Source organism: Ctenocephalides felis, unplaced genomic scaffold, assembly GCF_003426905.1.
Source record: "Ctenocephalides felis isolate EL2017-DRISC unplaced genomic scaffold, ASM342690v1 CF-g0.4_SCAFFOLD_03572, whole genome shotgun sequence".
Lineage (NCBI taxonomy): Eukaryota > Metazoa > Arthropoda > Insecta > Siphonaptera > Pulicidae > Ctenocephalides > Ctenocephalides felis.
The window spans coordinates 42,191,606-42,218,734 of NW_020539726.1; the positions used below are offsets into that span (position 1 = coordinate 42,191,606).

At 30.0% G+C, this 27,129-nt stretch overlaps 2 protein-coding genes and 1 pseudogene across 2 annotated transcripts in view; all 3 read right to left on the reverse strand.

Annotated features, from left to right (window-relative positions):
• The window catches only part of LOC113388525 (zinc finger BED domain-containing protein 5-like), an 82,496-nt gene extending 62,831 nt beyond the window's left edge, over positions 1 to 19,665 (reverse strand). The window contains exons 1-2 of the mRNA XM_026625898.1: positions 18,258 to 19,665; positions 17,849 to 18,113 (exon numbers count right to left, since the gene is read on the reverse strand). Coding sequence (XP_026481683.1) covers positions 17,849 to 18,113; positions 18,258 to 19,665 — 1,673 coding nt within the window. The remainder of the gene's footprint in view (positions 1 to 17,848; positions 18,114 to 18,257) is intronic.
• LOC113387933 (E3 ubiquitin-protein ligase Mdm2-like) overlaps positions 1 to 27,129 on the reverse strand; it is a 342,821-nt gene that overhangs the window by 233,342 nt on the left and 82,350 nt on the right. The gene's annotated exons all lie outside the window — the stretch shown is intronic.
• LOC113388526 overlaps positions 26,360 to 27,129 on the reverse strand; it is a 24,405-nt pseudogene continuing 23,635 nt past the window's right edge.

Here is a 27,129-nt window from a genome sequence, read left to right on the forward strand (position 1 = left end):
GCATTTTAGGAAGTTGCCTTAGGGCAAAATGCTACTTTCAACTAAGATTCAATTATTTACAATCTCACCCTCAGTGCACAATCCCATCAGACAATTTCCTTCCGATTTTATATATTTTCTATAAATCGCAGAATGAAATATTTTCACGTTTTCCACGTTTTTGCACGTTTTTCTTTGCGATTCATTAATCAATATTTTTATTGTCTCTGAGGAAGAGGTGCGGTCTTCAGTCCGTCCTGTCGATCGTATATCTTTGAGAGAATTTTATAGCTTTCCTTTGCTTTTTCCAGGAAAATTTATTATATTCAAGACGGAAAAATAGACGACGAATGCACAACGATAGTGCGAAAAGTTTTATGGAACTTATCCGCTAAAAAAAGGCCAAAAATGATTAAATTATAACGAAACGCACGGGTAATTCAATTGAGAAAAAACGCTTTTTGTTTGAAAAAAAAAATCAATTTCAATTGCAATTTTTAGGCATACCGAGTTGCTGTGGGGTCTTTTGATATAAGACAATATTGAAGTGCATTTAATTTTGTACAAAACCTCCTAAAATATTATTTTGAAACCCTGAATATTTCAAAAGTTATGATTAAAATAACAAATACGTGTATCAAACATTTGTATACGTATGAGGTACAAATTTTTAATTTTTTTAAATTTATCGAAAATTTTGTTCTCAACTCTGAAACATATGTTATGGTATCTAAATGATGATAAATTCATCTAAATTCTCAAATATTTAGTTTACTCAATGTTTGATCCAAAACTCAATCGATTGGGTGAAGTTCGATGTATGTATTTGATACAACAAATACATGTACTAAACATTTACGGTATGAGGTACAAATTTTTAATTTTTTAACATTTGTCAAAAATTTTATTCACAACCCTGAAACTTTTGTTACGTGATCTAAATGTTTATAAATTCCTCTAAATTTTCAATTATTTAGTTTACTCCATGTTCATACAAAATTGTGCAAAAATTTTATCCTAAACTCAATTGTTGGAGAGAAGTTCGATGCATGTATTTGATACAACAAATACATGTACGGTATGAGGTACAAATTTTTAATATTTTAAAATTTGTCGAAAATTTTGTTCACAACTTTGAAAATTTTGTTACGTTATCTAAATGATGATAGATTCATCTAAAAATTCTAGTTTTTAGATTACTCAATGTTCATACAAAATTGTACAAAAATTTGGTCCTAAACTCAATCGATTGGGCGAAGTTCGATGTATGTATTTGATACAACAAATACACGTACTAAACATTTACGGTATGAGGTACAAATTTTTAATCTTTTAACATTTGTCGAAAATTTTGTTCACAGCCTTGAAAATTTTGTTACGTGACCTAAATGTTTATAAATTCATCTAAATTTTCACTTATTTAGTTTACTCAATGTTCGTACAAAAAGATCCTAAACTCAATCGATTGGGTGAAGTTCGATACATGTATTTGATACAATGATTCAAGTTTTACGCAATTACCAAAAATGTTGGTCCAAACTAGTAAATTTTTTGAAAGCCCCTGAATCTTCATAAATTAGTCTAAATTTTGTTATTTTTATATTTGTTAATGTTCATACAAAATTTAAAAAAAAAATGGCTCCGAAACTCAAGGGTGAGATATCAGTACAAGAAAAGTTAAAGCAAAGTTTTGATCTGTGTGCAAATGCCAGAAATTTTTGTTCAAACCACTAATTTTTTTTAAATGCATATAAAAGCCTACAAATTCATCTAAATTGTGGTATATTTATATTTGTTAATGTTCATACAAAATTATATAAAAAATATCAACTGTAGTAAACTCTTGGATAAAGTAAGAGGAAAGTATCCAAAACAAAGTCTTAAATTTTTTGCAAGTGCCCAAATTTTTTGCAATTGCCCAAATTTTTTGTCCAAAACACATTTTTTTTGAAGGTATTTGAAAGTCTAATTGTTTTTTAAAATTTTAGTATACTTATAATTGGGAATGTTCATACAAAAACAACAAGAATTTGGCTTCAAAATTATCAAATCCTTAGATAAAGCAAAAAGTACCCAAGAAAAAGTTGAAATTGCCAAAAATTTTCGTCCTAACTATTAATATTGTTTATTGGCAATTGAAATTATATAAATATTTATCTAAATTTTGACATATTTATAATTGTTAATGCTAATACAAAATTATACTCAAATTTGACTCCAAACTTAGTAATCCCAAAAACAATAAGTACAAAAAAACAACCAAAACATGGTTTAAAATTTTTTGCATTTGCCAAAAATTTTGGTCAAAATTACTGATTTTTTTAAAATGAAAGTATGTAAATTTATCTAAATTTTAGCACTTGCACAATCAATAATGTTCATACAAACTTACAACAAATTTTAACCTCCAACCCTAAATTGACAGAGACGCCAGTACATACAAAAAAGTACTCAAGGCCAACATGTCGATTTTTTTTTAAATTGCCAAAAATTTTCGTCTAAACCCTCGATTTTTTTCAACGCCAAACAAAAGTATATAAATTTTTCGATTTCTTTGCGTGTTTATTCTTGTCAATGTTTATACAAAATCATAACAAATTTTGATTTCCTACCTGAGAAAACTGCCTGAAGCGCCAATACACAAAAAGTACACAGTCCAGGGTTTTGCTGCATTTACCAAAATTCTTCGTGCAAACCACTAATTTTTTTGAAGCGCATCTGAAAGTATATTAATTTATCTAAATTTGGTATAATTAAAATTTTCAGTTTTCATACAAAATCTTTAAAAAATTGACCTCAAATCTCAATGCTAAGGTGCCAATACAACAAAAGTACCCAGGACAAAGTTTCAAACTTTATGAAAATTCCAAAAATTTTAGTCTAAAGCAATAATTTTTTTAACGTAAACTGAAAGTATTTACATTTATCAAAAATTTGGCATTTTTAGAATTGTTAATGTTTATACAAAATCATACCGAAATTTGAGTCCAACATTAATAAACTCATGGATAAAGCAAGAAAAGTACAAAAAAAGTACCCAAGACAAAGTTGCATTTTTATTAAATTGTTAAAAATTTTCATCTAGACCACTAAATTTTTTAATGGCATATAAATGTATATAAATTTACCTAAAATCGAGTATAATTATAAATGTTAATGTTCATACAAAATCTTCAAAAAATTGACCACAAACCTAAATGCTGAAGTGCCAATACAAAAAAGCAACCAAGACAAAATTTGAAATTTTGTGTAACTGCCAAAAATTTTGGTCTAAACTACTAATTTTTTTTGAAGGCATCTGAAAATGTATAAAATTGTCTAATTCTTGGCATTTTCACAATTGCCCAAGTTTATACAAAATCACACCAGAATATGAGTCAAAAATTAATAAACTCATGGATAAAGCAAAAAAGTACCCAAAATAATATTGCATTTTTATTAAATTGCCAAACATTTTTGTCTAAACCTCTTGACCTTTTTGAAGGCATGTAAGAGTGTATTAATTAACCTAAAATCGAGCTTAATTAAAACTTTTAATGTTCATACAAAATGTTAAAAAAATTGGCCACAAACCTAAATGCTGAGGTGTTGATACAAAAAAAGCACCCAAGACAAAGTTTGATAATTTGTGCAACTGCCAAAAATTTTGGTCTAAGCTGCTAATTTTTTTTGAAGGCATCGGAAAATATATGAAATAGCCTAATGTTTGGCATTTTTACAATTATGAATGTTTGTACAAAATCATATAAAAAGTTGGCTCCAAACTTAATAAACTCTCTGATAAAGCACGAATGAAAAAGTTTATGTCTAATATGTAAACTTAATGTTTAATTTTTTTTTGAGTGTAAATGATTGTTTAAATTAATTTATATATTTATAAATAAAACGTTTTTTGCAGCAATTTGGCTGTAAAACAATGTATTGGGGTGCAAAATTGATGTTATATAATAATTTCTCCGAAACGTTTTAGAATAATTTTCCACGTCGATTTTATTATAGAGTTCAAGATATTTTCTTAGGAAACGCGCGGTTTTTCTTGTAATATATATATATATATACTAGCTGACCCGGCAAACGTTGTTTTGCTAAATAAGGTATATTCTAAACCATTTCTAGAGAATCAAAAATATTAATACTTTAAGTGCATAAGGATGTGTTGTTTGAATGCCGTATACAATTAGGTATTATAAAAACGATAAACCCCATTAGTTTGTCTATATTTTGTCAATACAATCAAACTGCAAGTTTTATATATATATATATATATATATATATATATATATATATAAGAATATATAAAACATCGTATAATCCATAAAAAACATCGTATAATCCAATCCGTGTCTTTTTTGGTCTTTCGGCTTAATTACGTTTCAAGTTTTTCAGATTCTTTTTGGATTCTGGATTTTTTGTATAATTGTAAATAATACTACTGAGCTTATACAAAATTTTCAAATTGTTGCGAGGAGAGATAAAAAATGTATTAAGTATTTCTTCTTTGACCTACTTTTTAAAAAGTTTCAAGTTACATTCGATGAATTAAAGTAAATTTAATAAAAAGTATATATGTAGAGCAGGGCGAGGCACAAAGGTCCAATTTGACTTTGAGCAAATATAAACTATATTGTGAAAACCATAACAATTATATCACAACAAATAACACATATCAAACGAACAATTATCTGACTACGTTCAGTAAACTGACTTCTACTTCATCATTGTAGAAATGTGCTTTTTTGACGTCTTTCAAAAATTTGTTACCAAGACCTTTTTATCCTATATGCGGGGTGACTTGTAACGGGCAGGTGGCAAAAGGTTTAAAGCCTTATTATAATTTTAAAGGTATTTTACAAAATGATTACATTTTTAACTAATGCTAAAACTACCAACGGAAGAAAATACTTTTATTATGGATTTTCAAAGATTACCGTTTATCTCCCCCATTTCAAAGATTATCGTTTTCAAATCAAGTTTGTAGCTGGCTATACATCTTTTTTCCTCTACTTTCAAATATTGTTGTTAAACAATGCTTAACTTTACTGATTTTTGGCACATAGGTGATGGCCCTTTTTAATCCCGGACCTTTATATATTACTATCTATTCTGCGATAAATTCTGGGAAATTATAACTGGAAAAATGTTATTCGACAAAATGTCCATTTGATCGATACCAAATTTAGGTTCTCAATTTAAATAACATAAATAAAAAATAATATAACCTAGAAAATGAGTATATAATTATACAAATGAGATCTTTCAGAGCACCGTGTTTGAAAAAAATATGCCAAAAAGTGCATTTTCATTTCAAAAAAGTTGATATTTTGAGTCTCTAGTAACACTTGCGACCCGTTTACTAACGTTTTTGTATATAAATAAAACTACAAACAAAACTACTTACTACAAATTTATCATAATTAAATAATATTCGCGTAAAACATCCTATTAAACGTAATTGAACATCATCTGTCAAAAGCGTTTGACATTTCATGTAATTGCCACCGTCCATTGTTTTATTCAAATTACGCTTCAACAAAAATTTTCAAATTAAAAATGTAAAGTTTCTACGCGGATTTGAAATAATTTCTCACCTTTTGGACTTTCTCTGGATTGGCACGAATTTTTCAAGACTAAGACTGGCCAAATCGATTCAGCCGTTTTCGAGTTTTATTCGGACATTTGAAAGAGAGCTCCATTTTTATATATAAGAAGATATATATATATATATATATATATATATACAAATGTCAATATTTCAATATTTTCCCAAGAAAATCGTTTTCCTCGTCGATTTATTTATTTCCCGAGTAAGAAAAGCGGAAAACTAGTTTTATTCGCCGACAAGTGTTCGCGAGTCGTCATAAAAATTTATTATTCAGTTTGCAAAATCGAATATTCTTCTATTCGAATAATTTTACACCACTGATTTAGACAGATATAAATTTAGAAATAACATAAAAGTCAAAGTGTATAATATATTGTAGTTGATAATATATTAATTTTTATTAATAATACACTTATATTAGAGTTCTTTCTATTACTTAAGTAATAGTTAATTATTGATTATTAATGCAATGATAGTCTAACCCAGTTTTTTTTTAATTCAAGACATTTGTTCTCCAAAAACTAGATTTGTGGTTAATTTTCAGAATACGAAAGCACAAGTTTAATATTATGAAATATTTAAGTTTTCCATTAAATTTTTCCTGTTAAAAAAAAAATGTGTTATTTTGACAATTATTGAATATTCAATTGTCATTTTGACAATTTTTAAATATTGAAGCCAATTATGCCTGGTTTTAAGGATTATGCAGCTAAATTTTAAATTTTCAATTAGCTCAAATTTAAATTTACTTGATATTGTATTATTGCAAAGTAAAGAAAAATATTCATTTGATTTAAGGAAAAATTAAAAGGTACGGAACCTTATTGGTTCTTAAGGTCTTTAACTATGATATTTGTAAAGTGCTCGTCGAGACCTTTCATTTGATACCCTACATGCATTTTTACTTTTTGGAACAATTTGACCCACTGTACTGTATACAGTACGAAATCATTCGAATCGATATCAACTCGACTCGCTTGCGCATTTAATTGTTAAATATCTTGTAACTTCAAAACCATTCGTTCAATATTGTTGATGTATTCGGCAAAATTACATAAAATTGAATAATCTAGAATATTGTCTAATATTATAACATCCTACAGTTACTTGATATTCTTTAAAATAGCGCTTGAAATTTGAAACTTGTTTTAGTTTCTAGTTAATTGTAAAAGTTCCGAAAACTTATTGGTTTTTAATGTCTATAAGTATGAATTTTGTAAAGTGCTCGTCGAGACTTTTCATTTGATACCCAACATGCATTTTTACTTTTTGGAACATTTTGACCCACTGTACTGTATATAATACGAACAGTGGCGTAACTATAGGGTGGCGTGGGTGGCAAAATACCACGGGCCCCCGGCCTAAGGGGGCCCCGGCCCAAAAAACCGCGGACTCAGAAATACACTCTTACTTTGTACATAAATTTCATTTCATTTGGAACTTATATTTTATATTTTTGAATTACTAAGTGATCTTTAGATTTTCTAAAGTTTCTGTCTCTAGGAACAATATAGAGACTGGTCTAGTAAACATTTCTGTCCTAAAGTTATTACGTATTTTTTTTCAGTTTTAATTTGGAATATCATCGAATTCGTGGAGTACATACAAAGTTTTAAATTCTTTTTTAAATATATTGCAGCAGAAATAAATTCTCTTAAAGCATTAGCTTACAAGTTGAAGTTCAATACCGCTCGATAACTACGTCCAAGTTATTTAATTTTTTATAAATCATTGATTTGCTTTAGATTTTTCATCAATTTCAGCTTACGCTCTTTGGTACCCCTGGCCCGGAGGCCCGTATTTTTAATACGGCTGATAAGGCGGTAGCAACGCTCCTGCTCAATATTCAAAGAATACATTATTGTTATATAAATGTCATTTAATATTAATCATTTAACGGCTACGTGCATGAGTTGTATGTATATACAATAAAGTTATTTATTATATTCAATCTAAGCCATTACTAAATAAAGAGCTACCTTAGGTTTTTTATCGCAGAAAATACAAACATTATTTTTGATTTTGAAAATTTAAAGTTTACCTTCAGAAGCAGATTATACTTCTGACATGTGGACTCCGACAAGACTCTTTCTTAATTTTATTTATTATGATCGGTATATTGCTGATTATACTATTTGTTGCAAGCCTAATTTCAACTAAGTTCTAAACAAAATGATATTTATTCGTTTTAGAATATATCCACTGGTTTAAAAAAAAAAACATATTAAAAATTCAGACAAAACAAATTTTAAAATCATTAGTTAATAGATTAGTACCATAAAAAAACGTTCATTCAGATTCTGAACCATTTGCCAGGAAAATATAGTTTTCGATCAAATTTCAAAGGCGGAATAGGAAATTCTTCGGAATAGACACTTTTACGCAACTGAAAGCAGTAAGAAAAGATTTTATTTACTAAATAGCTTATTAAAGTTAACATTTCATTTTCATTTGATTTTGAATCGGTGCAGAGTTAACTATTGTTTCTTCAAGAAGGAGCTAGATGACAAATGTCTTCATCTTGGTTAAAAAAAATTCAAAAGGTATTGAAACGAATTGGATTTCCAAGAAAATGAATACTTTTCAATACTGTTTTCAATCACGGGTATTGTTTAAATCATAAATTTTCATAAAGATCAAATGTTACTACTTAATCAATAAAATTAATTACAGTAAAAAGCGTGTAAATGACTATTAACGTTTAAACAAAATTAGATAAATTAAAATTTTTGTACCACTACAGGGCCCCATCGGAAGACTTCGTCTTGAGCCCCGCAGGGTCTAGTTACGCTACTGAATACGAAGCAACTTCGATTGGACATCGACTCGACTCGTTCGTGCATTTATTTCTTAAAACTCTTATAACTTTAAAAGCATTCGTTTAATATGGATGCTGTGTTTGGCAAAATTGTTCAAAATTAAATAATCTAGAATATTGTATATTATCATAACATCATACAGTAACTTGGTATTCTTTAAAATAGCCCTTAAAATTTGGAATTTGTTTTAGTTTATAGTTAATTGTTAAGGGTACGGAACCCTATTGATTTTAGGAGTCAATTACTATTATATTCGTAAAGTGCTCATTGAGACCTTTCATTTGATACTCAACATGCATTTTTACTATTTGGAACATTTTGACCCACTGTACTGTGTATAGTACAACAAAACAATTCGAATCGACATCGACTCGACTCGTTTGTGCATTTATTTGTTATATCTCTTGTAACTTTTAAACTAGTCGAATAATATGAATAAAGTATTCAGAGAATATGTATAAAATTAAATAATCTACAAGACACCTGACAACCGAAATAAATCTAGACGTGAATTTAAATAAGATACTATACTGTTGAGCACAATTATCTCTCTTCTACAACAAAAAATAATATTATTAATTTATTATTGTACAAAAATCAAATAAAAAAAATGTTAATATTGAAAATTATATTATAATTATTGCTTAACAACAAAATAGTTATTTCATTGTTTTAAAACAAAATAAGACTTTATCAATAAACAGAATCAATTTGTATCCACTGTAAGATTTGATATTAAATTTATTAATGCCTGAAATAAAAAAAATTACAAAGTGTAATATTACAATTAATATGTAACAAAAGACAAAAATCAAAAAGGACTCTACTGACAAGCAAAGATTTTTAATATATGTTAGTATGATATTCGTAAAGTGCTTGTCGAGACCTTTCATTTGATACCCAACATGCATTTTTACATTTTGGAACATTTTGACCCACCGTACTGTATATAGTACGAAGGGATTCGAATTGACATCGAGTCGACTCGTTTGTGCAATTATTTGTTATATCTCCTGTAACTTTCAAACTATTAAATTGATTTGGATGTTGTATTCGGAAAATATGTTCAAAATTGAATTATCTAAATTATTGTCTAACATTATAGTACAATATAGTAACTTAGTATAATTTAATACAGCAACTAAATGAATAATGACAGCTTCATTCTGGTTAATTGTGAGAGTACTGAACCCGTTTGGTTTTTATGGTATATAAGTATGATATTCGTAAAATACTCGTCGAGACCTTTCATTTGATACCCAACATGCATTTTTACTTTTTGGAACATTTTGACCCACTGTACTGTATATAGTACGAAACAATTCGAATCGGCATCGACTCGACTCGCTTGTGCATTTATTTATTAGATCTTCAAACTTAAATAATCTATAATACTGTCTAACATCATTATTGTCTGGGGTAACTCGATATACTTTAATTTTGCAAAAAAAAAAAAATGTCATACTTTCTAATTAAATATGAAGGGTACGGAACCATATCGTTTTTTAGGGTCCTTAAATATGATATACGTAAAGTGCCCATCGAGACCTTTCATTTGATACCCCACATGCATTATTACCATATGACGTCATTTTGGGCCTTTTGACCCGCTGTACTATATACAGTACGATGCAATCAGCACGGGTGCATTTATGTATTGTATCTCTTGTAACGTTTGAACCAATCGACTAATTTAAATCATGTATTCGGCATATTTGTTCAAAATTAAAAAATATAAAATATTGTCTAACATAACAACATCCTACAACAACTCGGTATACTCTAAAAATGGGGTCAAAACAAATTTTGCATTGTCTAATGAAATATTCGACACTCAGATTTATTACTTCTATAAAAATAAAAAAAAGTAAGATAGCAAACAGGAGTACCACAGGACAATGATACAAGTCCACCAATTATGTTATGTTTATTTTCTTTTCAAATATCTCATTATTTTATCTAATTCTGTAAATAAATAATATTGTTACATTCTGCATTATATCTAATTTTATGTTAAGCATTTTATGTTAATAACTATATATTGTAATTTTGTATATATTTTAATTGTTATTCATTATGTAAAATAATTGTATTTTTGAGTCCTCTTGGAAGAAATCTGTGGGCTATATATTTAAAATAAATAAATAAATGAATGAATAAATAAATTACAGGAATCTGAATCGCCACTTGGACGTCAATATAAGCTAATTGCGCTTATTACGAACAAATTGCTTTCATGAATACAATTACTGAAGTGAATACAGATTTTCATTAAATTGAAAATTAATTTTCGGCGGTTACGAATCAATCTATCTTTGATTAACCTATACACACATGTATATATAAATACACACACGTATTAATGGCTATTTGGCAACACAATTTCAAATCAATTATTTTATGCTAATATATTTTAATAAGTGCGGTCAGTGTGGATAATCTCTTTGTATATATATATATATATATATATATATATGAATACTAGCAAACCCGACGAACTCCGTTTCGCCACCAGATGGTTTCGTGAGAAAGATAAAGAAATTTTTTGTTTGTTTTATATTTGAAAAGGAAAAATTTGATTTTATTATACAACAGTATTGAATTTATTTCGATTACAAAAATGAAGTGTTTTTTTGTTGAACTTCTCTAAGTAAATGAAAGTGAATCCGCAAATTATCCGATTCATTGAAGTGCTCTTTGGTAAACCACATTTTTTGTTTTTTGGTCTGACGTTAACACAAACAAAGCGGATGGTTTTCCAACTCGTGAACAGGCAACGTATAACTGCCCATGTGAAAAACAATGATTTTCTAAATAATCTATTTGAAATTTATCCTGCAAACACTAAGCGATTGGCCTTGCGACTTGTTATTGCGAACGCAAGGCCAACTGGAAATTGCAATCGTTTGAAGTCCAACGGAAGACCAGTCAGAATCATTGGTATGTCACCAAATCGCCAGCAATTTTTGATTGTATGGTAAAATTCAGTGCGTGTACATCATTATTCTTTGCGGCAAGAATTGCCGTTGACTTAACCAAGCATAATTCTGATAATTCTCACTAATGTCATTATTCAAATTTTTAATTACGGTGCGTGAAGTTTCAGCAATTTGCATTTGGGCACGATGCCATGCACCACTAATTTTCTTAGCTATGAACCTTGCGGAGCCCGAGACCTTTCCAACGAATGCAAAATTGTCAAAATCGGTTCGTGCGTTCTGGAGTTATTTCGTCAGGAAGGAAAACCCGACTTATTTTTATATATATAGAAGATATATATACATACATATAAATCGGATTAAGCGTTTATCAAATGGTTTTATAATAAAAATCCATTAGAACAAATTTTCATCAATTTCCATATAAATAACCTGCGGGCGTTCGACTCGGTTCAAAAAATAAAACTCAATCAAAATTAAAATTCGGAGTTGTTTTTTTTTATTTTGTCTCCGTGCCAAATGCATTCATATAATACAATCGTCTTAGAGCATAGTGTGTATGCAAATTTTATAAAATGCGCAAAATTGCGAAACGTGTTTAGATGAAGATGCACTTTAAATGCATAGAGTTGATTTTTCCGCAATTGTCTCGGGAAAAAATTATTTTCTAACTCACTATGCACAGGATGAAATTTGTACAATTGTATATATATATATATATATATATATATATATATATGCAATTGTAAATTAAATAGAATTTTACTCTTAGGCTATACTGAAGTGTAAAGGGTACGGAACCCAAATGATTTTTAAGATTAATAAGTATGATATTCGTAATGTGCTCGTCGAGACCTTTCATTTGATACCCCACATGTATTTTCACCATATGAAGACTTTTTGACCCACTGTACTATATATAGTATAGTATATATAGTACGGAGAAATACGAATCGACATCGACTCGACTCGCTTGTGCATTTATTTCTTAAACCTCTTATAACTCTTGAACCATTTGTTCAATATGAATGATGAATTAGGCAAATTTGTTCAAAATTAAATGATCTAAAATATTGTCGAACACTATAATGCTGTACGACAATTCGGTATACTTTAATATTGCAACAAATTCGGGTATTAAGTTAAATTTAAGAAAAATTATAGGGTACGGAACCCTATTGGTTTTTAGGGTTTGTAACTATGATATTCGTAAAGTACTCGACGAGACCTTTCATTTGATACCGAACATGCATTTTCACTTTTTGGAACATTTTGACCCACTGTACTGTATATAGTATAAAGCACCTTCGATTGAACATCGACTCGACTCGCTTGTGCATTTGTTTATTAAATCTCTTATAACTCCTAAACCATTTGATTAATACAAATAATGTTTTAGACAAAATTGTTTAGAACTAAATAATCTAAAATTTCCTCTAATATCATCTTGCCATACAGCAACTGGTATACTTCAAAATCGCTTTTGAAATACAAATTAATGTTATTAACAACTGATTGGGTTTCTACCAGAAATGTTTTCAAGTGTCAACTATTTAGTGATGAATTTGTACCACTTACTTACCACTTCTCTTATTCATTGTATTATATAATAAGTAGAACGAGTTCTGTCTATTCGCAACACAACACAAAAGCTCTACCCCATTTGACATTTCAACCCCTATTCGACGACGGTTAGAGGGATGAAAAATTGATATATACATATATGTATGTATATAGCAAATATATGAAGAGATATACAGAATAATTTTCTCATATGCTCGGAGGACTAGTCTATTTTCAATTGCTATTTTGAAGTAGACTGAAACTCAACTTTCGAGAACTGGCAATTTTTTTTTTCATTTATTGATGACTATACACGACTAGTTTGATAGTCAGGGACTGGAAAGTCGAAGCACAAAAGCTCTATTACCCAATTCTTAAACTTAGAGTTTATAAATAATTTTTTCATGGTCCTTTTGATATTATCTAATTCTTTAAATATAACATCTATTAATTTGCTCGTCAGTAAAATCCTTTTTTTATTTTTTACGCGGCTATTGAACTTGCTTGTCAGTATAGTCCTTTTCTTAATTTTATGAGTGACAGCTCACAAAATTCAGTATTAAATCTTGTTCTATTGATATTGATGACTCAAGTTATCTTAGAACGAAATCCAATCCATTCATGAGTAGTTTAAAAAAAAAACAGGAAACTGCGAGAGGCAGCATAAAACAACCAAGATAAAAAGTGGACTCTACTTACAAGCAAATTTATTAGCAAAGTTGAAGGTCAAAAGAGGACTCTGTCGACAACAAAGTAAAATTTGACTTGAATATTAAAAAAAGGACTGCACTGATGAGCAAATTATTTAGCAAAGTTGAAGATAAAAAAGGACTCTACTGACGAGCAAATTAATTAACAAAGTCAAAAGAGGGCTCTACTCGATAGAATAGAAACATATAAGATTATATTATAAGATTATCTTATATTAAAAACATATAAGATTAAAAGGGACTCTACTGACAAACAAAGTAATAATGGGTTTAACTGACAAGCAAATTAATTAGAAACTCATATAAGGAAAAAAAGGACTCTACTGACACGCAAATTAACTAGAAACTCATAATTAAAAGGGACTCTACTGACGAGCAAAGTAAATTTGGACTTGAATTTCAAAAATAGAAATGTACTGATAAACAAATTAATCATCAAAATTGAAGGTCTGTTCTTTCATTCATTGAAGGTCAAAAGAGGACTTTACTGACAAGCAAATTAATTAGAAATATATAAGATAAAAAGGGACTCTACTGACGAGCAAATTAATTAGAAACATATAAGATAAAAAAGGACTCTACTGACGAGCAAATTAATTAGAAACATATAAGATTAAAAGGGACTCTACTGACGAGCAAGTTAATAAAAAACCTGTAAAATTAAAAGGGACTCTAATGACAATCAATTCAATTAGAAACTCATATAATTAAAAGGAACTCTACTGACGAGCAAATAATTTATCAACCTAAAAGATAAAAAGGACTCTACTGGCGAGCAAATTAATTATCAACGTAAAATATGGAAAATGGACTCTATTGACGAGCAAACTATCTATAAAAAAAATAAAAAGGAACTCTATTGACAAAATTATCTATCAACCTGGAAGATAAAAAAGGACTCTACTGACGAGCAATTTATCAACGAATAAAATAAACTTTGCTGACGAGAAAATTATTTACGAACATTTTTTTTTTTTTTTTTTTTTTTTACAATTTATTTTTGTTAATCAAGACTATAATGTCTTATTTACAAAATTGATATGAGCAAAAAAAAATACAAAAAAAAACAAAAAATGCAATACATTGAATATAAAATGAAAAAAGTTGAAATAAAAATTAAATTAAAACAGTAATACAAAAATAATAACATAAATGAAAGATGACGTGATGATGTATGCCGCGTACTACGTCAGGACGCGTGCAGACATTGGACTAGGTGTTTGGTAGATCGGAGGGCCATTTCTTGCTCAATCTTCTTATCGGTCTGTGAATCGCTTGAATTGTAGGATTTGTATGCTGGATTAATTTATTGTTGAAAGATGAACTTCTAATCTTGATCATTTCGTTGACTGTTGAGATTTTCAAATCCTTATGTAGGCAAAAATTCGAAATATACCAAGGCGCATTAGTAAGGATACGCAGAATTTTATTCTGGCACCTTTGAATGATGTTTATGTTAGATTTGCATGAGCAACCCCATAGTTCGATTCCATAAGTCCAAATAGGCACTATGATTGTTTTATACAAAAGTACCTTGTTATCGAGAGAGATTTCAGATTTCCTCCCAAAAAGCCAGTAAAAATCTTTTATTTTCAGTTGGATTTGTTTCTTTTTATATTCAATGTGCGTTCTCCATGTCAATTTCGAATCAATGTGCATGCCTAAATATTTAACAGAATTGCATAGTGGAATTATTGAATTGTTCATGATGATAGGTGGACTGTTGTGATGTTTTAGAGAAACAATTATGTGCTGAGATTTTTCGATATTGATTTTGATATTCCAATCTAAAAACCATTTTTCGAGACTAGATAAATATTTTGTAACTGAAAGTTGCTGTTCTAATATCGGAATTGCATGAAAAAATTGCTATGTCATCGGCGTAAGTGCATATGGTTAGAAGATCTGTGGGCATATCGTTTGTGAAAAGAAGATAAAGTACAGGGCTTAGCACACTGCCCTGTGGTACCCCGCATTCTATATTTCTGATGCTCGAAGTCACATCTTTAATTTTGATTCTAAATTTTCTATTAAGCAAATATGAGCTTAAGATATTGAAGTAGTTTGGAAAAGTTGTTTTGATTTTATATAGGAGTCCTGAGTGCCAAACCTTATCAAAAGCCTGACTGACATCTAAGAATACGGCTACACTGTGTTCCTTTCTATTCATGGCTTCAAGAATACGAGACACCGTTCTGTTGCATTGTTGAATTGTAGAGTGATTTTTTCTGAAGCCAAACTGATGGTGAGGAATCCAACTATCATTCGGATGATCTTCTGACAATCTCTGCAACAAAAGTCTTTCTAAAATTTTCGATAATATCGATAAAAGACTGATAGGACGGTATGAACTAGCAGTGTGATGGTTTTTGTTTGGTTTAGCGATCATAATAATTTCTGCAGTCTTCCACGCTGTGGGCCAATAATTGTATTGAAGTATGGCGTTGAAAATATTTGTTATATATAAAATACCTTTTGTAGGCAATTCTTTTAACATCTTTGGAGTAATTTTATCCATACCGGCGAAGATCTATTTTTATATCCTTTTATTTCACATAAGACATCATTTGGTGAAAAATGTCCTAACGGTGTAGAATGTATGGGTTGATTTACGAAATTATTAATTCAATTATTCTGGGAAATATTTCGAGCGCTAAAAATGCTACTTAGATGATCAGCAAATGCCTCCGCTTTTTCTTCGTTGCTTTTGGCCCAAATGAATCCGTTTTGGTTGGTTATTTTCAGAGGAGGGTTTTGTTGTAGGGGTTTACTTTTGTTTCTGATTGGTTTCCATTTAGCTTAGAATTATCGTACCTATTTAGCTGCAATATATACGACCTGAATGTACAATTCTTCCATTCTTTCATTTTTTCCTCAGCGTGTTATTGAGATGATTAAGCGATGTCTTATCCGTTGGTAGATGAGAATGTTGCCAGGTACGTCTTGCTCTTCGTTTCTCTGCAATTAGCTTCTTAATCTCTTGCGGAATTATTAGATTATCATTTCTTGGATTAATGTTCGGGGTGATCTGCTTGGTTGTTTCACGTACAATCTCAGAAAAATAATCTATATTATTTTCTATATCAATAACGCTTGTAGGCCTAGATTTTGCAAATAATTTTGAATCAAGTATGGATTTGAATTGAATCCAGTTAGAAAGATTGTTGTGTAGAATATGATTGTTGATAACTGGAGTAGGAAATGTGCTAAACGTCACAAGTATTGGAGAATGATCTGAAGAGAGATCGTAACCAGATTCAATATTGAGATTTGAAAGATCAATACCTTTCACAATAAAAAAATCTAAAAGGTCTGGAACTTTAGTAGGGTCAGAAGGCCAATAAGTTGGACTGCAAGTTGAAATAAAAGAGAGGTTATTTTGCCCTATGGCTGCATGAAGAATCTTTCCTTTGGCTGTAGTCAGTCTAGAACCCCAGGCAATATGTTTACAATTAAAGTCACCACTAGTGATGTGCCGACTCGAAAATTTCCTGATTCGAGTGATTCGAATCAGAAAAAAACCTGATTCGAATCATGATTCGAATCAATTCGAATCATGTTCATATATGAACAATTATAATTTAAGGGAAGAAATATCATTTTAATTATTTTATAAGTGAAATAATTAATTTAGTAAGCAATTAATTCCAAAAAGTGCAGAGATGAATACATTTATATTATATATATAATAATAAACTAGCTACAAATATAACTAATCTTTCAAGTGAATGTACAGTAAAATATAACCAAACACTTCTCTATCACTAAAGCATATAAAACAATATTCTAATCTTACGTTGAACGAATGCATGTGTATATTATTAATTGTTTAGATCTAATCTAAACAGGGGCTGAATCTAACGTCTTACGAATGACTTAAAATTCAATCCACTACTGCAGCGGTTTCCAACCTTTTTTTCCTTGCGCCCCCCTTTTGAAAGAAAAAAATATTGCGCCCCCCCCTAAATTTTTTAACAATTTAATTTAAATATACTTAATTGAAATTATGATTTATTAATCTCGTACCAAATAATGCACAATATACATACATACAAAAATAAACATACAAAATATACATACAAAAATACATACAAAAATATACATACAAACATAACTATGGATTATAGGAAAAAAATAATTTTAAATTTAATAAAAACAAATGATATAATATTTCACACAATATTAAAAAATTAATGCGACGGTTGAGCTTGTTTTTCAGCACAAATTTTCTCAAACCGCGGCTCCATTGTAGAAATCGCTGTTCTCAGTTCCTTTTCTATCACTAAACGAGATCGGTACTTTGTTTTTAATACTGCTACTGCAGAAAAACCAGTTTCACATAAGTAGGATGTCACAAATGGTAATAAAATTTCTAAGGCTTTATTTGTCAAAGTTGGAAAATCGTCCTTTACTTGTAACCAAAACTTAACAATATTCTTTTCGTCCTGAAACATCTGCTTCAATGTGCTATCACTAGATAAATCAATTATCATTTCCTGCTCTGCCGTTGGAAGTCCAAAATTATCATATTTATCAATAACAAATGGATTTCTAATCCATTCGTATTTGAACATATCTAGATCTTTGAAGTAATGCGCAAATTGGTTCCTTAAACTAGTCATATGATTGATAATAAGATCTTTACTTGCTTCTATTTCATCATCATTAACACATGTAGTTTTAAAAGAAGGAAACATATCAAAGTTATTACTTTTCATACTAGCTATCCACAGCTCTATTTTTTTCATAAACGCCGTAATCTTGTCCTTTTGAACAAAAGCATGAATTTGAGTTCCTTGCATTGATTTATTTAAATCACTTAGTCTTTTAAAGATGTCAACTAGATACGCAAATTTTGCGAGAAACTTCGTGTCATAAAATATGTCTGCTTCATCTCTTTTATTATCAGCAAGAAAAATGGCAATTTCTTTTTTGAGCTCAAACACCCTTTGAAGTACTTTAGCACGAGAAAGCCAACGTGCTTCACAATAATAAAGTAGTGCTTTGTATTCTGAGCCCATGTCATCACACAATTTTCCAAAAAGCCTTTCTCTTAATGGACTATTTTTGATAAAATTAACAACTTTTATTATAATTTCAAATACTTCAAGTAATTCTTCACCCATATTTCTTGCAACAAGAGATTGCCTATGAATCATACAATGCGTCCAAACTGCACGAGGAGCCACTTTTCGAACTAGGGCCTGCAGACCAGCATTTTTTCCTGCCATAGATGGAGCTCCATCAGTGCACAGTCCAACACAGTTCTCCCATAAAATACCATTTTCAAAAAAAAAGTTATCAATCATATTAAAAATTTCACTCGCCGTAGCTTTGCCTTCAATTGTCTTACAGAATAACAACTCTTCTCTAATATCATTTTCCATAACATATCTTATATATGTTATTAAGTGTGCATCCTTAGCAACATCGGTAGCCTCATCTACTTGCAACGCGAAAGAAGATAATTTAATTTTTTCTATCAACTGATCGCAAAGATCATCAGATATATCTGATATCCGTCTTCCCACCGTATTATCTGCCAGCGGAATGCTTTTAATTTGATCAGCATATGATTCACCAAACATCGTAGCTATTATGTCAATAGCTGCTGGTAGCACTAAAGTTTCTCCTATTGAATGGGGTTTTTTGCATTTAGCAATTCTATACGAAACTTTGTATGACGCAAGTAACGCTCTTTGTGATACAGACAAAGCTTTTGAAAACGATTCTTTCTGTTTATTTAAGTTATCTAATTTTCTTTGGAAAAATTCTTTTGTTTTGCCAACATGATCGGCGTGCACTTTTTCCAGATGTCGTTTTAATTTACTTGGTTTCATGCTATCTGAGGCCAAAGTATTCATACACAGCAAACACATTGGTCGTTCTTGACCATTAATGATCTTATACGTAAATCCCAATGATAAGTACATTGGATCATATTTTCTATGTTTAGTTTTACTATTTTGTGAAGAAACATTTCCATTATTTTCACCACCCTCTTCTTCTGCTTCATTAAATTTTCTTTTCAACCCAGTCACGTATTTATCCATTACAAACGGTTTTTATAACAAATCAAAGAAAATCACTTTTTCACTACTTTTCACAATAATTCCTGGCTAATAATGTGCTAAAACTAAAGCTATAAATTTTAACTCAATTATAATTTAGAAATTATTTTTTCTATATATCAACGCGTGTATCTCCAGCACAACTAATGAACTAATTCGATTTATAGATAACAGAATAAAAAGGATGCATTTGTTTATTTACTTAAGTTAGTCTCGAGTAAGCACGTGAATATTCGATATGATCCGAGTGTTTATCTTTTGTTTATAGGCCTACAGCTCACTCAACTACAAACGCAAAAACGAAATATTTTGAATGCACCAAAAGTATAGTATATTCATGCTTTTACATTTGTCCTGACAAAATTGCAGCGAAAATTGTAGATAACTTGCATACATTTTGCTGATTTGTTTTTGACACTTACTCAGCATTTAACAACCATATTTTTGAAAGAGCTTCGCGCCCCCCCTGGGACGGCACCGCGCCCCACCAGGGGGGCGCGCCCCACAGGTTGGAAATCGCTGCACTACTGTAAAGATTGATATTATTTCATTTGTGTGAATTTGCCATTACTTGCATAATTAAAATATAATAATTTTGTATGTGTATAAAACTCGTTGTGTAGTTTATTTTGATAATAATTAAAATCTAAATCGCGTATTTATTATCTAAATGAGTTTTTGATATTTCATGAACAAATTTGCTCTCAGCGCTTAGTCAAAAATAAACAAACACTCAAGACCCATACGCACTGCATCTCCATAAGTCGATACGCTAAAACACGGCCACATGTTTCGAACTCAAGCCGGAATGATTCAGTTTGAGGAACTCGGATAAATTCATACCGACTTGAAGTCGGGATGAGTCGGTTTGAGTCATAGGAACTCGAATCAATTCATAACGACTTGAAGTCGGGATAAGTCGGTTTGAGTCGTAGGAACTCGAATCAATTCATAACGACTTGAAGTCGGGATAAGTCGGTTTGAGTCATAGGAACTCGAATCAATTCATAACGACTTGAAGTCGGGATAAGTCGGTTTGAGTCATAGGAACTCATATCGACTTGAATGCGGTTAAAGTTATATAAATTGGAGTCGGGTGATACATTTAAGCGTATTAAAGGCGGGTGACTCGCATGATTTAATTCAAGATTTATTTTTTATATTTATTATTATTATTTTTATATTTATTATTATTATTATTTATATTATAATATTGAATTAAATTAAAACTTTTTTTTATATTTATGAAAATTTGTGTTCATACATGTACACAGTAAATATTTCGCGGCTTGATACGAGTTGATTCGAATCAAGTAAAATCTGATTCGAATCAAGTCGTTAAAGGCTTGATTCGAATGATTCGAATCACTTGATTCGACTTGGCACATCACTAGTCACCACCAATGATAAATTTATTACCTAATTGAGAGAGAAAAAAGAAGAAAACTGAGCACAAGAAATTTTGAATCTTGGTGGACAATAAACAGCAGAAACACAAAAATTATATAAATTTGTTTCAACAGAAATTTGAGTTGCTTGTAGAAAATCATCAGAAATATTTGGTAGAACAAAATGCTTTATATTATTTTTGATTAATATAGCCGAACCGCCGCGAGCCCTGCCACTTGGGTGATTTGAATTATAAGTAGTGTAGTTATAAATTTTAAAGTAGTTTTTTTCAGTGAAGTGAGTTTCTGAGATTAATAAGATATCTATTAAGTTTAACTTTAAAAAACATTCTACTTCATTTTTGTGAGGTATTAAACCGTTGGCATTCCATTCAGCAATTTAATTATTTTTGCCATTGCTTTTGTTGTTGACTAACGTGGATAACATATTTATTATTATGGTGTTCTGTTGCAAAAGCTGATTGAAGATATTTTTAAATTCTAAAATAAGTGTTGCTAGAGAATCAGAATCGGGATTTGAAGGTGAATGATTAGAAGAAGCAGAGTAATTGTTTTTTGCAATGTCTGCATAGGATGAATTTTGAATTGTTGGATTTAAGGCCGGAGAAATGTTGTTTATTTTATTATTAGAATTAGAATTATTAGAATTTTTAAAATTTTGGTTATTTGGATTTGGATTTATGACTGATTGATTTACTGGAGTTTTGTTTCTTTGTTCTTTAATTTTTTGGAAGTATGAGCAACCGCGATAATTAGCTGGATGAGCACCGTCGCAAAAATAACAACATGCCGGAGCATTCGGATCTTTGGTACAAGCATTAGTATTATGATTGTCTCCGCATTTTAGGCAAGCAAATGGTCTATTGCAGTATTTTTTGGTGTGGTTAAAGAGTTGACAGCGAGTGCATTGTATAATGTTGTTGGACTTTCTCGGTGGTTCGACGCGTATTATGCAGTTGAATAATTTATAAATGTTATAAATATTTTTGTTATTTCTATTTGGTTCCAGATCAACAAAAAACATATTAAGAGGTTCTTTTGTTATTCTATGTCTAATATTTAGGATATTACGTACGACATGACCCTGTTTTAATAGTTCTAATTTAATTGCATCTGTGCTTGTTGAAAAGTGTACATTTCTAAGAACAACCCTATAAGCCTCTCTTCTTTCAATTGATATGTACGATATACGGCATTTAGTTTCTTTTAGATGTCTGGATAAAGTTCGAAAATGGTCGACAGAATTACATAGAATTTTAAATGTATTGTTAGCTAAACTTCTCAGGAAATATTGATCGTGCGGAATTATTTCATTTAATTGATTAGACATAACATTAATATCGTCAACTCCGTAAATAAATATTGGAGGGGGCTTACTGACTGGAGCCGGTTTAACTGAGATGTCATCATTAGCTGTTTCTATTGTTGAAAGGGCCGAAAATCTGTTTTGAATTTTGACATCTATTCCTAATGGTTCAAATGAAGTTTTTCTTTTTTGAAATTCACTACTTGCCATGAATTAGGAGGTTTCTTGACATCAGAATGTGGTTGAGTGAGGCTTGTAGATGCACTATAACTAGATGATATTACTTCCTGTCTTGAGTCAGAAACTGATGAAGTTGAACGCAGCGAGACCTTTTCCGATGTAAACATATTGGTCCGACCTTCTTCGCGAGGTATCTTGCTGTATTTGCTGGATCCAATAACGGTCCTTCGTAGTTTTGGGATTTCTGATGGTTTACTGTCCGATTCCATATTCGCTTCTATATCTTGATTGAAATGTAAGACATTTTTTTGATTCCACAAACGCACATTAGAGTCTCGATTATGTATGGTTTTTTGTAAGCAATTATTTAATTATCTGTACACTTTTGTAAGCTTTCCATGCAATTTTAATAAACCGTAAAATTCAATCTGACATGCACCAGTCCGGAAACGTGTTTTAATTTTATCTTATAAGTATTATAAAAACAATAAACCCCACTATAGTTTGTCTATATTTTGTCAGTACAATCAAACTGGAAGTTTTATTCACTTTCTATAGAAAACATAGTATAATTTATACAAGTCTTTTTTGGTCTTTTGACTTGTTGATTACGTTTCAAGTTTTTCAGATTTTTTTGGGTTCTGGATTTTGTGTATAATTGTAAATAATACTACTCAGCTTATACAAAATATTCAAATTTTTGCGAGGAGAGATAGAAAATGAATTAAGTATTTCTTCTTTAACCTGCTTTTTAAAATGTTTCAAGTAACATTCGATGAATTGTAGTGAATTAATAAAAAGTATATTTGTAGAGCAGGTCGAGACACAAAGATCCAATTTGACGTTGAGCAAATATAAACTATATTGTGAAAACCATAACAATTATATCACAACAAATAACACATATCAAACAAACAATTATCTGACTACGTTTAGTAAACTCTGTCTTCTACTTCATCATTGTAGAAATGTGCTTTTTTGATGTCTTTCAAAAATTTGTTATCTAAACCTTTTTACCCTATAGGCGAGGTAACTTGAAACGGGAAGGTGGCAAAAAGGTTTAAAGCCTTATTATAATTTTAAAGGTATTTTACAAAATAATTACATTTTTAACTGATACTAAAAAACTACCAACAGAAGAAAATACTTATATTATAGATTTTCAAAGATTACCGTTTTATTTCACCCATTTTAAAAGATTACCGTTTTCAATTCAAGGTTATAGCAGGTTATACATCTTTTTTCCTCTACTTTCAAATATTGTTGTTAAACAATGCTTAAGTTTACTGATTTTTGACACATCGGTGGTGGAACTTTTTAAACCCGGTCCTTCATATACTACTATCTATTCTTCGATAAATTCTGGGAAATTATAACTGGGAAAATGTTATTCGACAAAATGTCCCTTTGATCGATACCAAATTGAGGTTCGGAATTTAAATAACATAAATAAAAATAATATAACCTAGAAAATGTTTTATAAATACCAATGAGTATATAATGATACAAATGAGATCTTTCAGAGCATCGTGTTTGAGAAAAATATGCCAAAAAGTGCATTTTCATATTAACATTTCAAAAAAGTTGATATTTTGAGTTTCTAGTAGCACTTGCGGCCCGTTTACTAACATTTTTGTATGAAAATAAAACTACAAACAAAAACTACTTGCTACAATTTAATCATAATTAAATAATATTCACGTAAAACATCCTATTAAACATAATCGAACATCATCTGTCAAAAACGTTTGACATTTCAAGTATTAGCCACCGTCGATTGTTTTATTTACATTACGCTTCAACAAAAATTTTCAAATTATAAATGTAAAGTTTCTACGCGGATTTGAAATAATTTTCACCTTTTGGACATTCTCTGGATTGGCACGAATTTTTCAAGACTAAGACTGGCCAAATCGATTCAGCCGTTTTCGAGTTTTATTCGGACATTTGAAAGAGAGTTCCATTTTTATATATAAGATATATATATATATATATATATATATATATATATATATATACACACACAATTTGGTTCATAAAATGTTTATTGAATGTGAAAATAAGTTCAATAACGCATTCTTGCCTTCAAAACCTCAAACAACCAAAATACTAACAAATAAATTTAAGAAATCGCTAAAAATTGTTTTATACAATTGTATATAAAATATTTAAAGGCTGGCACAGTGCATGCACAGGAATATTTATAAAATTATAATATAAATAAATGTTCTATACTGTGGAGTAAAAATTTCGTCATGATATTAAGGGAGCAATTCTGCCTAATAAAATAGCGTTGTCATAGCAACGCTATCTTATGCTTGTTCTTGGTATTGAAAATTATGAAAATGTCTATCACTTTGCTGTGCGATCAGGCGTATTTTACATATAAACAAGCAAGGAATAATGTTATAACAGAATTCTATTTTTTTTTTTAAATTACAATACCTGTAATAACTGCTACATAATATAACATCTAGTAGCATATGTGAATAATAACATAAATATAAATAAAATAGAGTACAAGATAAAGGATAGTACACCTAAGTCTGTTTTTACACGGTTTGAAAATTGATATTTTTAATTTTTTTACACGATTTTATTCCATTTAGCACGATTTGAAATTTATGTACTTAAATTTATTTTGTCAAATTTAATTTTTGCGAAGTATGTTCATATCACAAAAAAGTATTGTATTAAAGTCTGAAACCATCGATAGTATCGATAGTTTGCGAACACTAGCTTAAGAAGATTAATAAAATAAACATGAATTCTTGTTTTTCACTAATTTTAATAGGTATCTCTAAAGATTAGGAACAAATCACCCATTTTTGTATAAGATCAATGTCTTTTTTTACACGTTTTTTTTACACGGCTTCTTCTGGAACCAATCTACCGTGTAAAAACAGATTTAGGTGTATTTTCATCAAAATGATATGCGTATTATGATGATTTAAATATAAATAGAAGCAAATAATGATGATAATAAAATTAATAAATAAAATTATTGAATAACAAAAATAATACTAGAAAAACAATAAAATAGAATAAAAACAGTAAGTGGCAAATAATAATAAATATAACAAAACAGAATTCTAAATGGTGCAGTTTTTATAAGATTTTTTCTTGCTTGTTTAGGGGCGTCCATTGATCACGTAAAGTTTTAGGGGGGAGATGGGGTTTGACAAAAAATCAAGAAATATCACGAAGGGGAAAGGGGTATAATAAGATATCACGTGTATTTATTTTTTACCTGATTTTAAAAAAAAATCCAAACTTTTAAAAAAAATCAAAAAATATTAGTTTTTTCTTGTAACTAAAAATACATGTAAGTGTTTGATGGAAGGTTTTCTGGGGTTCAAAAATCCTTAAAAAATCGATCACGTGATAATGGGCGCCCCCTTTATACGTAAAACTCGCCTGATAAACGGCAAGTAGACATTTTCGCAATTTTCACTGCCAACAATAAGTAATAAGGTAGCATTGCCATGACAATGCTATTTTATGGGGCAAAATTGACCAGTAAAAGAAAATTTCTGATATAAATGTATGCTCAATCAATTTTAATATTGCTGTCGTCAGTTTCAACTAATGAGAATGTGATGATTATTATAATTGTTAAAGATTATTAACAAGTTTTTATAAGTAAGTTTATACATAATAAAAACAAATGTGTGTACAAATATTTTATATAATGTATTTAAAAAAAATTACAAGACTTTTTTGGCTAAAACTTATCTGTATTCTTGTTTTAAAAATCATATTACAAAACTTATTGTATCCATTACAATAAACCTTGCCGCTTCAAGTCCTCGTACGTTTCCCTGTTCACAACATTTCCAAGTGAGTCCTCAAATTCTTCGTCTTGTTCCGGGTGCCATCTTTCACCTTGCTTTTGATTTTTCAGTTCTCCCACAGCGCTAGAGCGTCTTCGATTTGGGTCACATTTGCAAAATGGGCGGTGTGGGGATTCCTAGACAACGCATGCCGTAGGCGTGACGCCATTCTGCAAAATGCCTTTGGAAAGCTTTGGGTATTGAAAAATATGTTTGAAATTTACAAACCTTTGTAAGTAAAGTTTCCACATATTTCATATTGTAGCTTATATTCAAGCCGTGCAGCCGTCTAAGGTATGGAATTGGTTTGCCGTCCCATTCGAGTGGTAGCTTTTTGGGATTATGCGGTACATCATCAGTATCATCTTCATCTGATTCACTGGCGCTTGCTTCAACATCGCTATCATCACGTTCACCTTCGGTACGTGCTTGTTTTCTTTGTACATTCTCCTTTGTAGCTTTCTTTGCTCGCTTAAAATATCAGAAAATCTATATATTTGTGCCTCCAAAAACGCTATTCTTTTTGTCGCTCATTATCTTTGGATTGCTCGTTTCCTTGTTGTTTATTAGCTAATAAATTAGAATCAAAAGACTTTTTGCTTTTGTTGAAAACAGTCTTTGTGCACGATTCCAATGTACACCGCATTTCAAACCTAAAGCTAACAGGGCTGATTTTAATCTATCTAAAAAAAGACGCTAATTCTTCCCAACTGGAAAC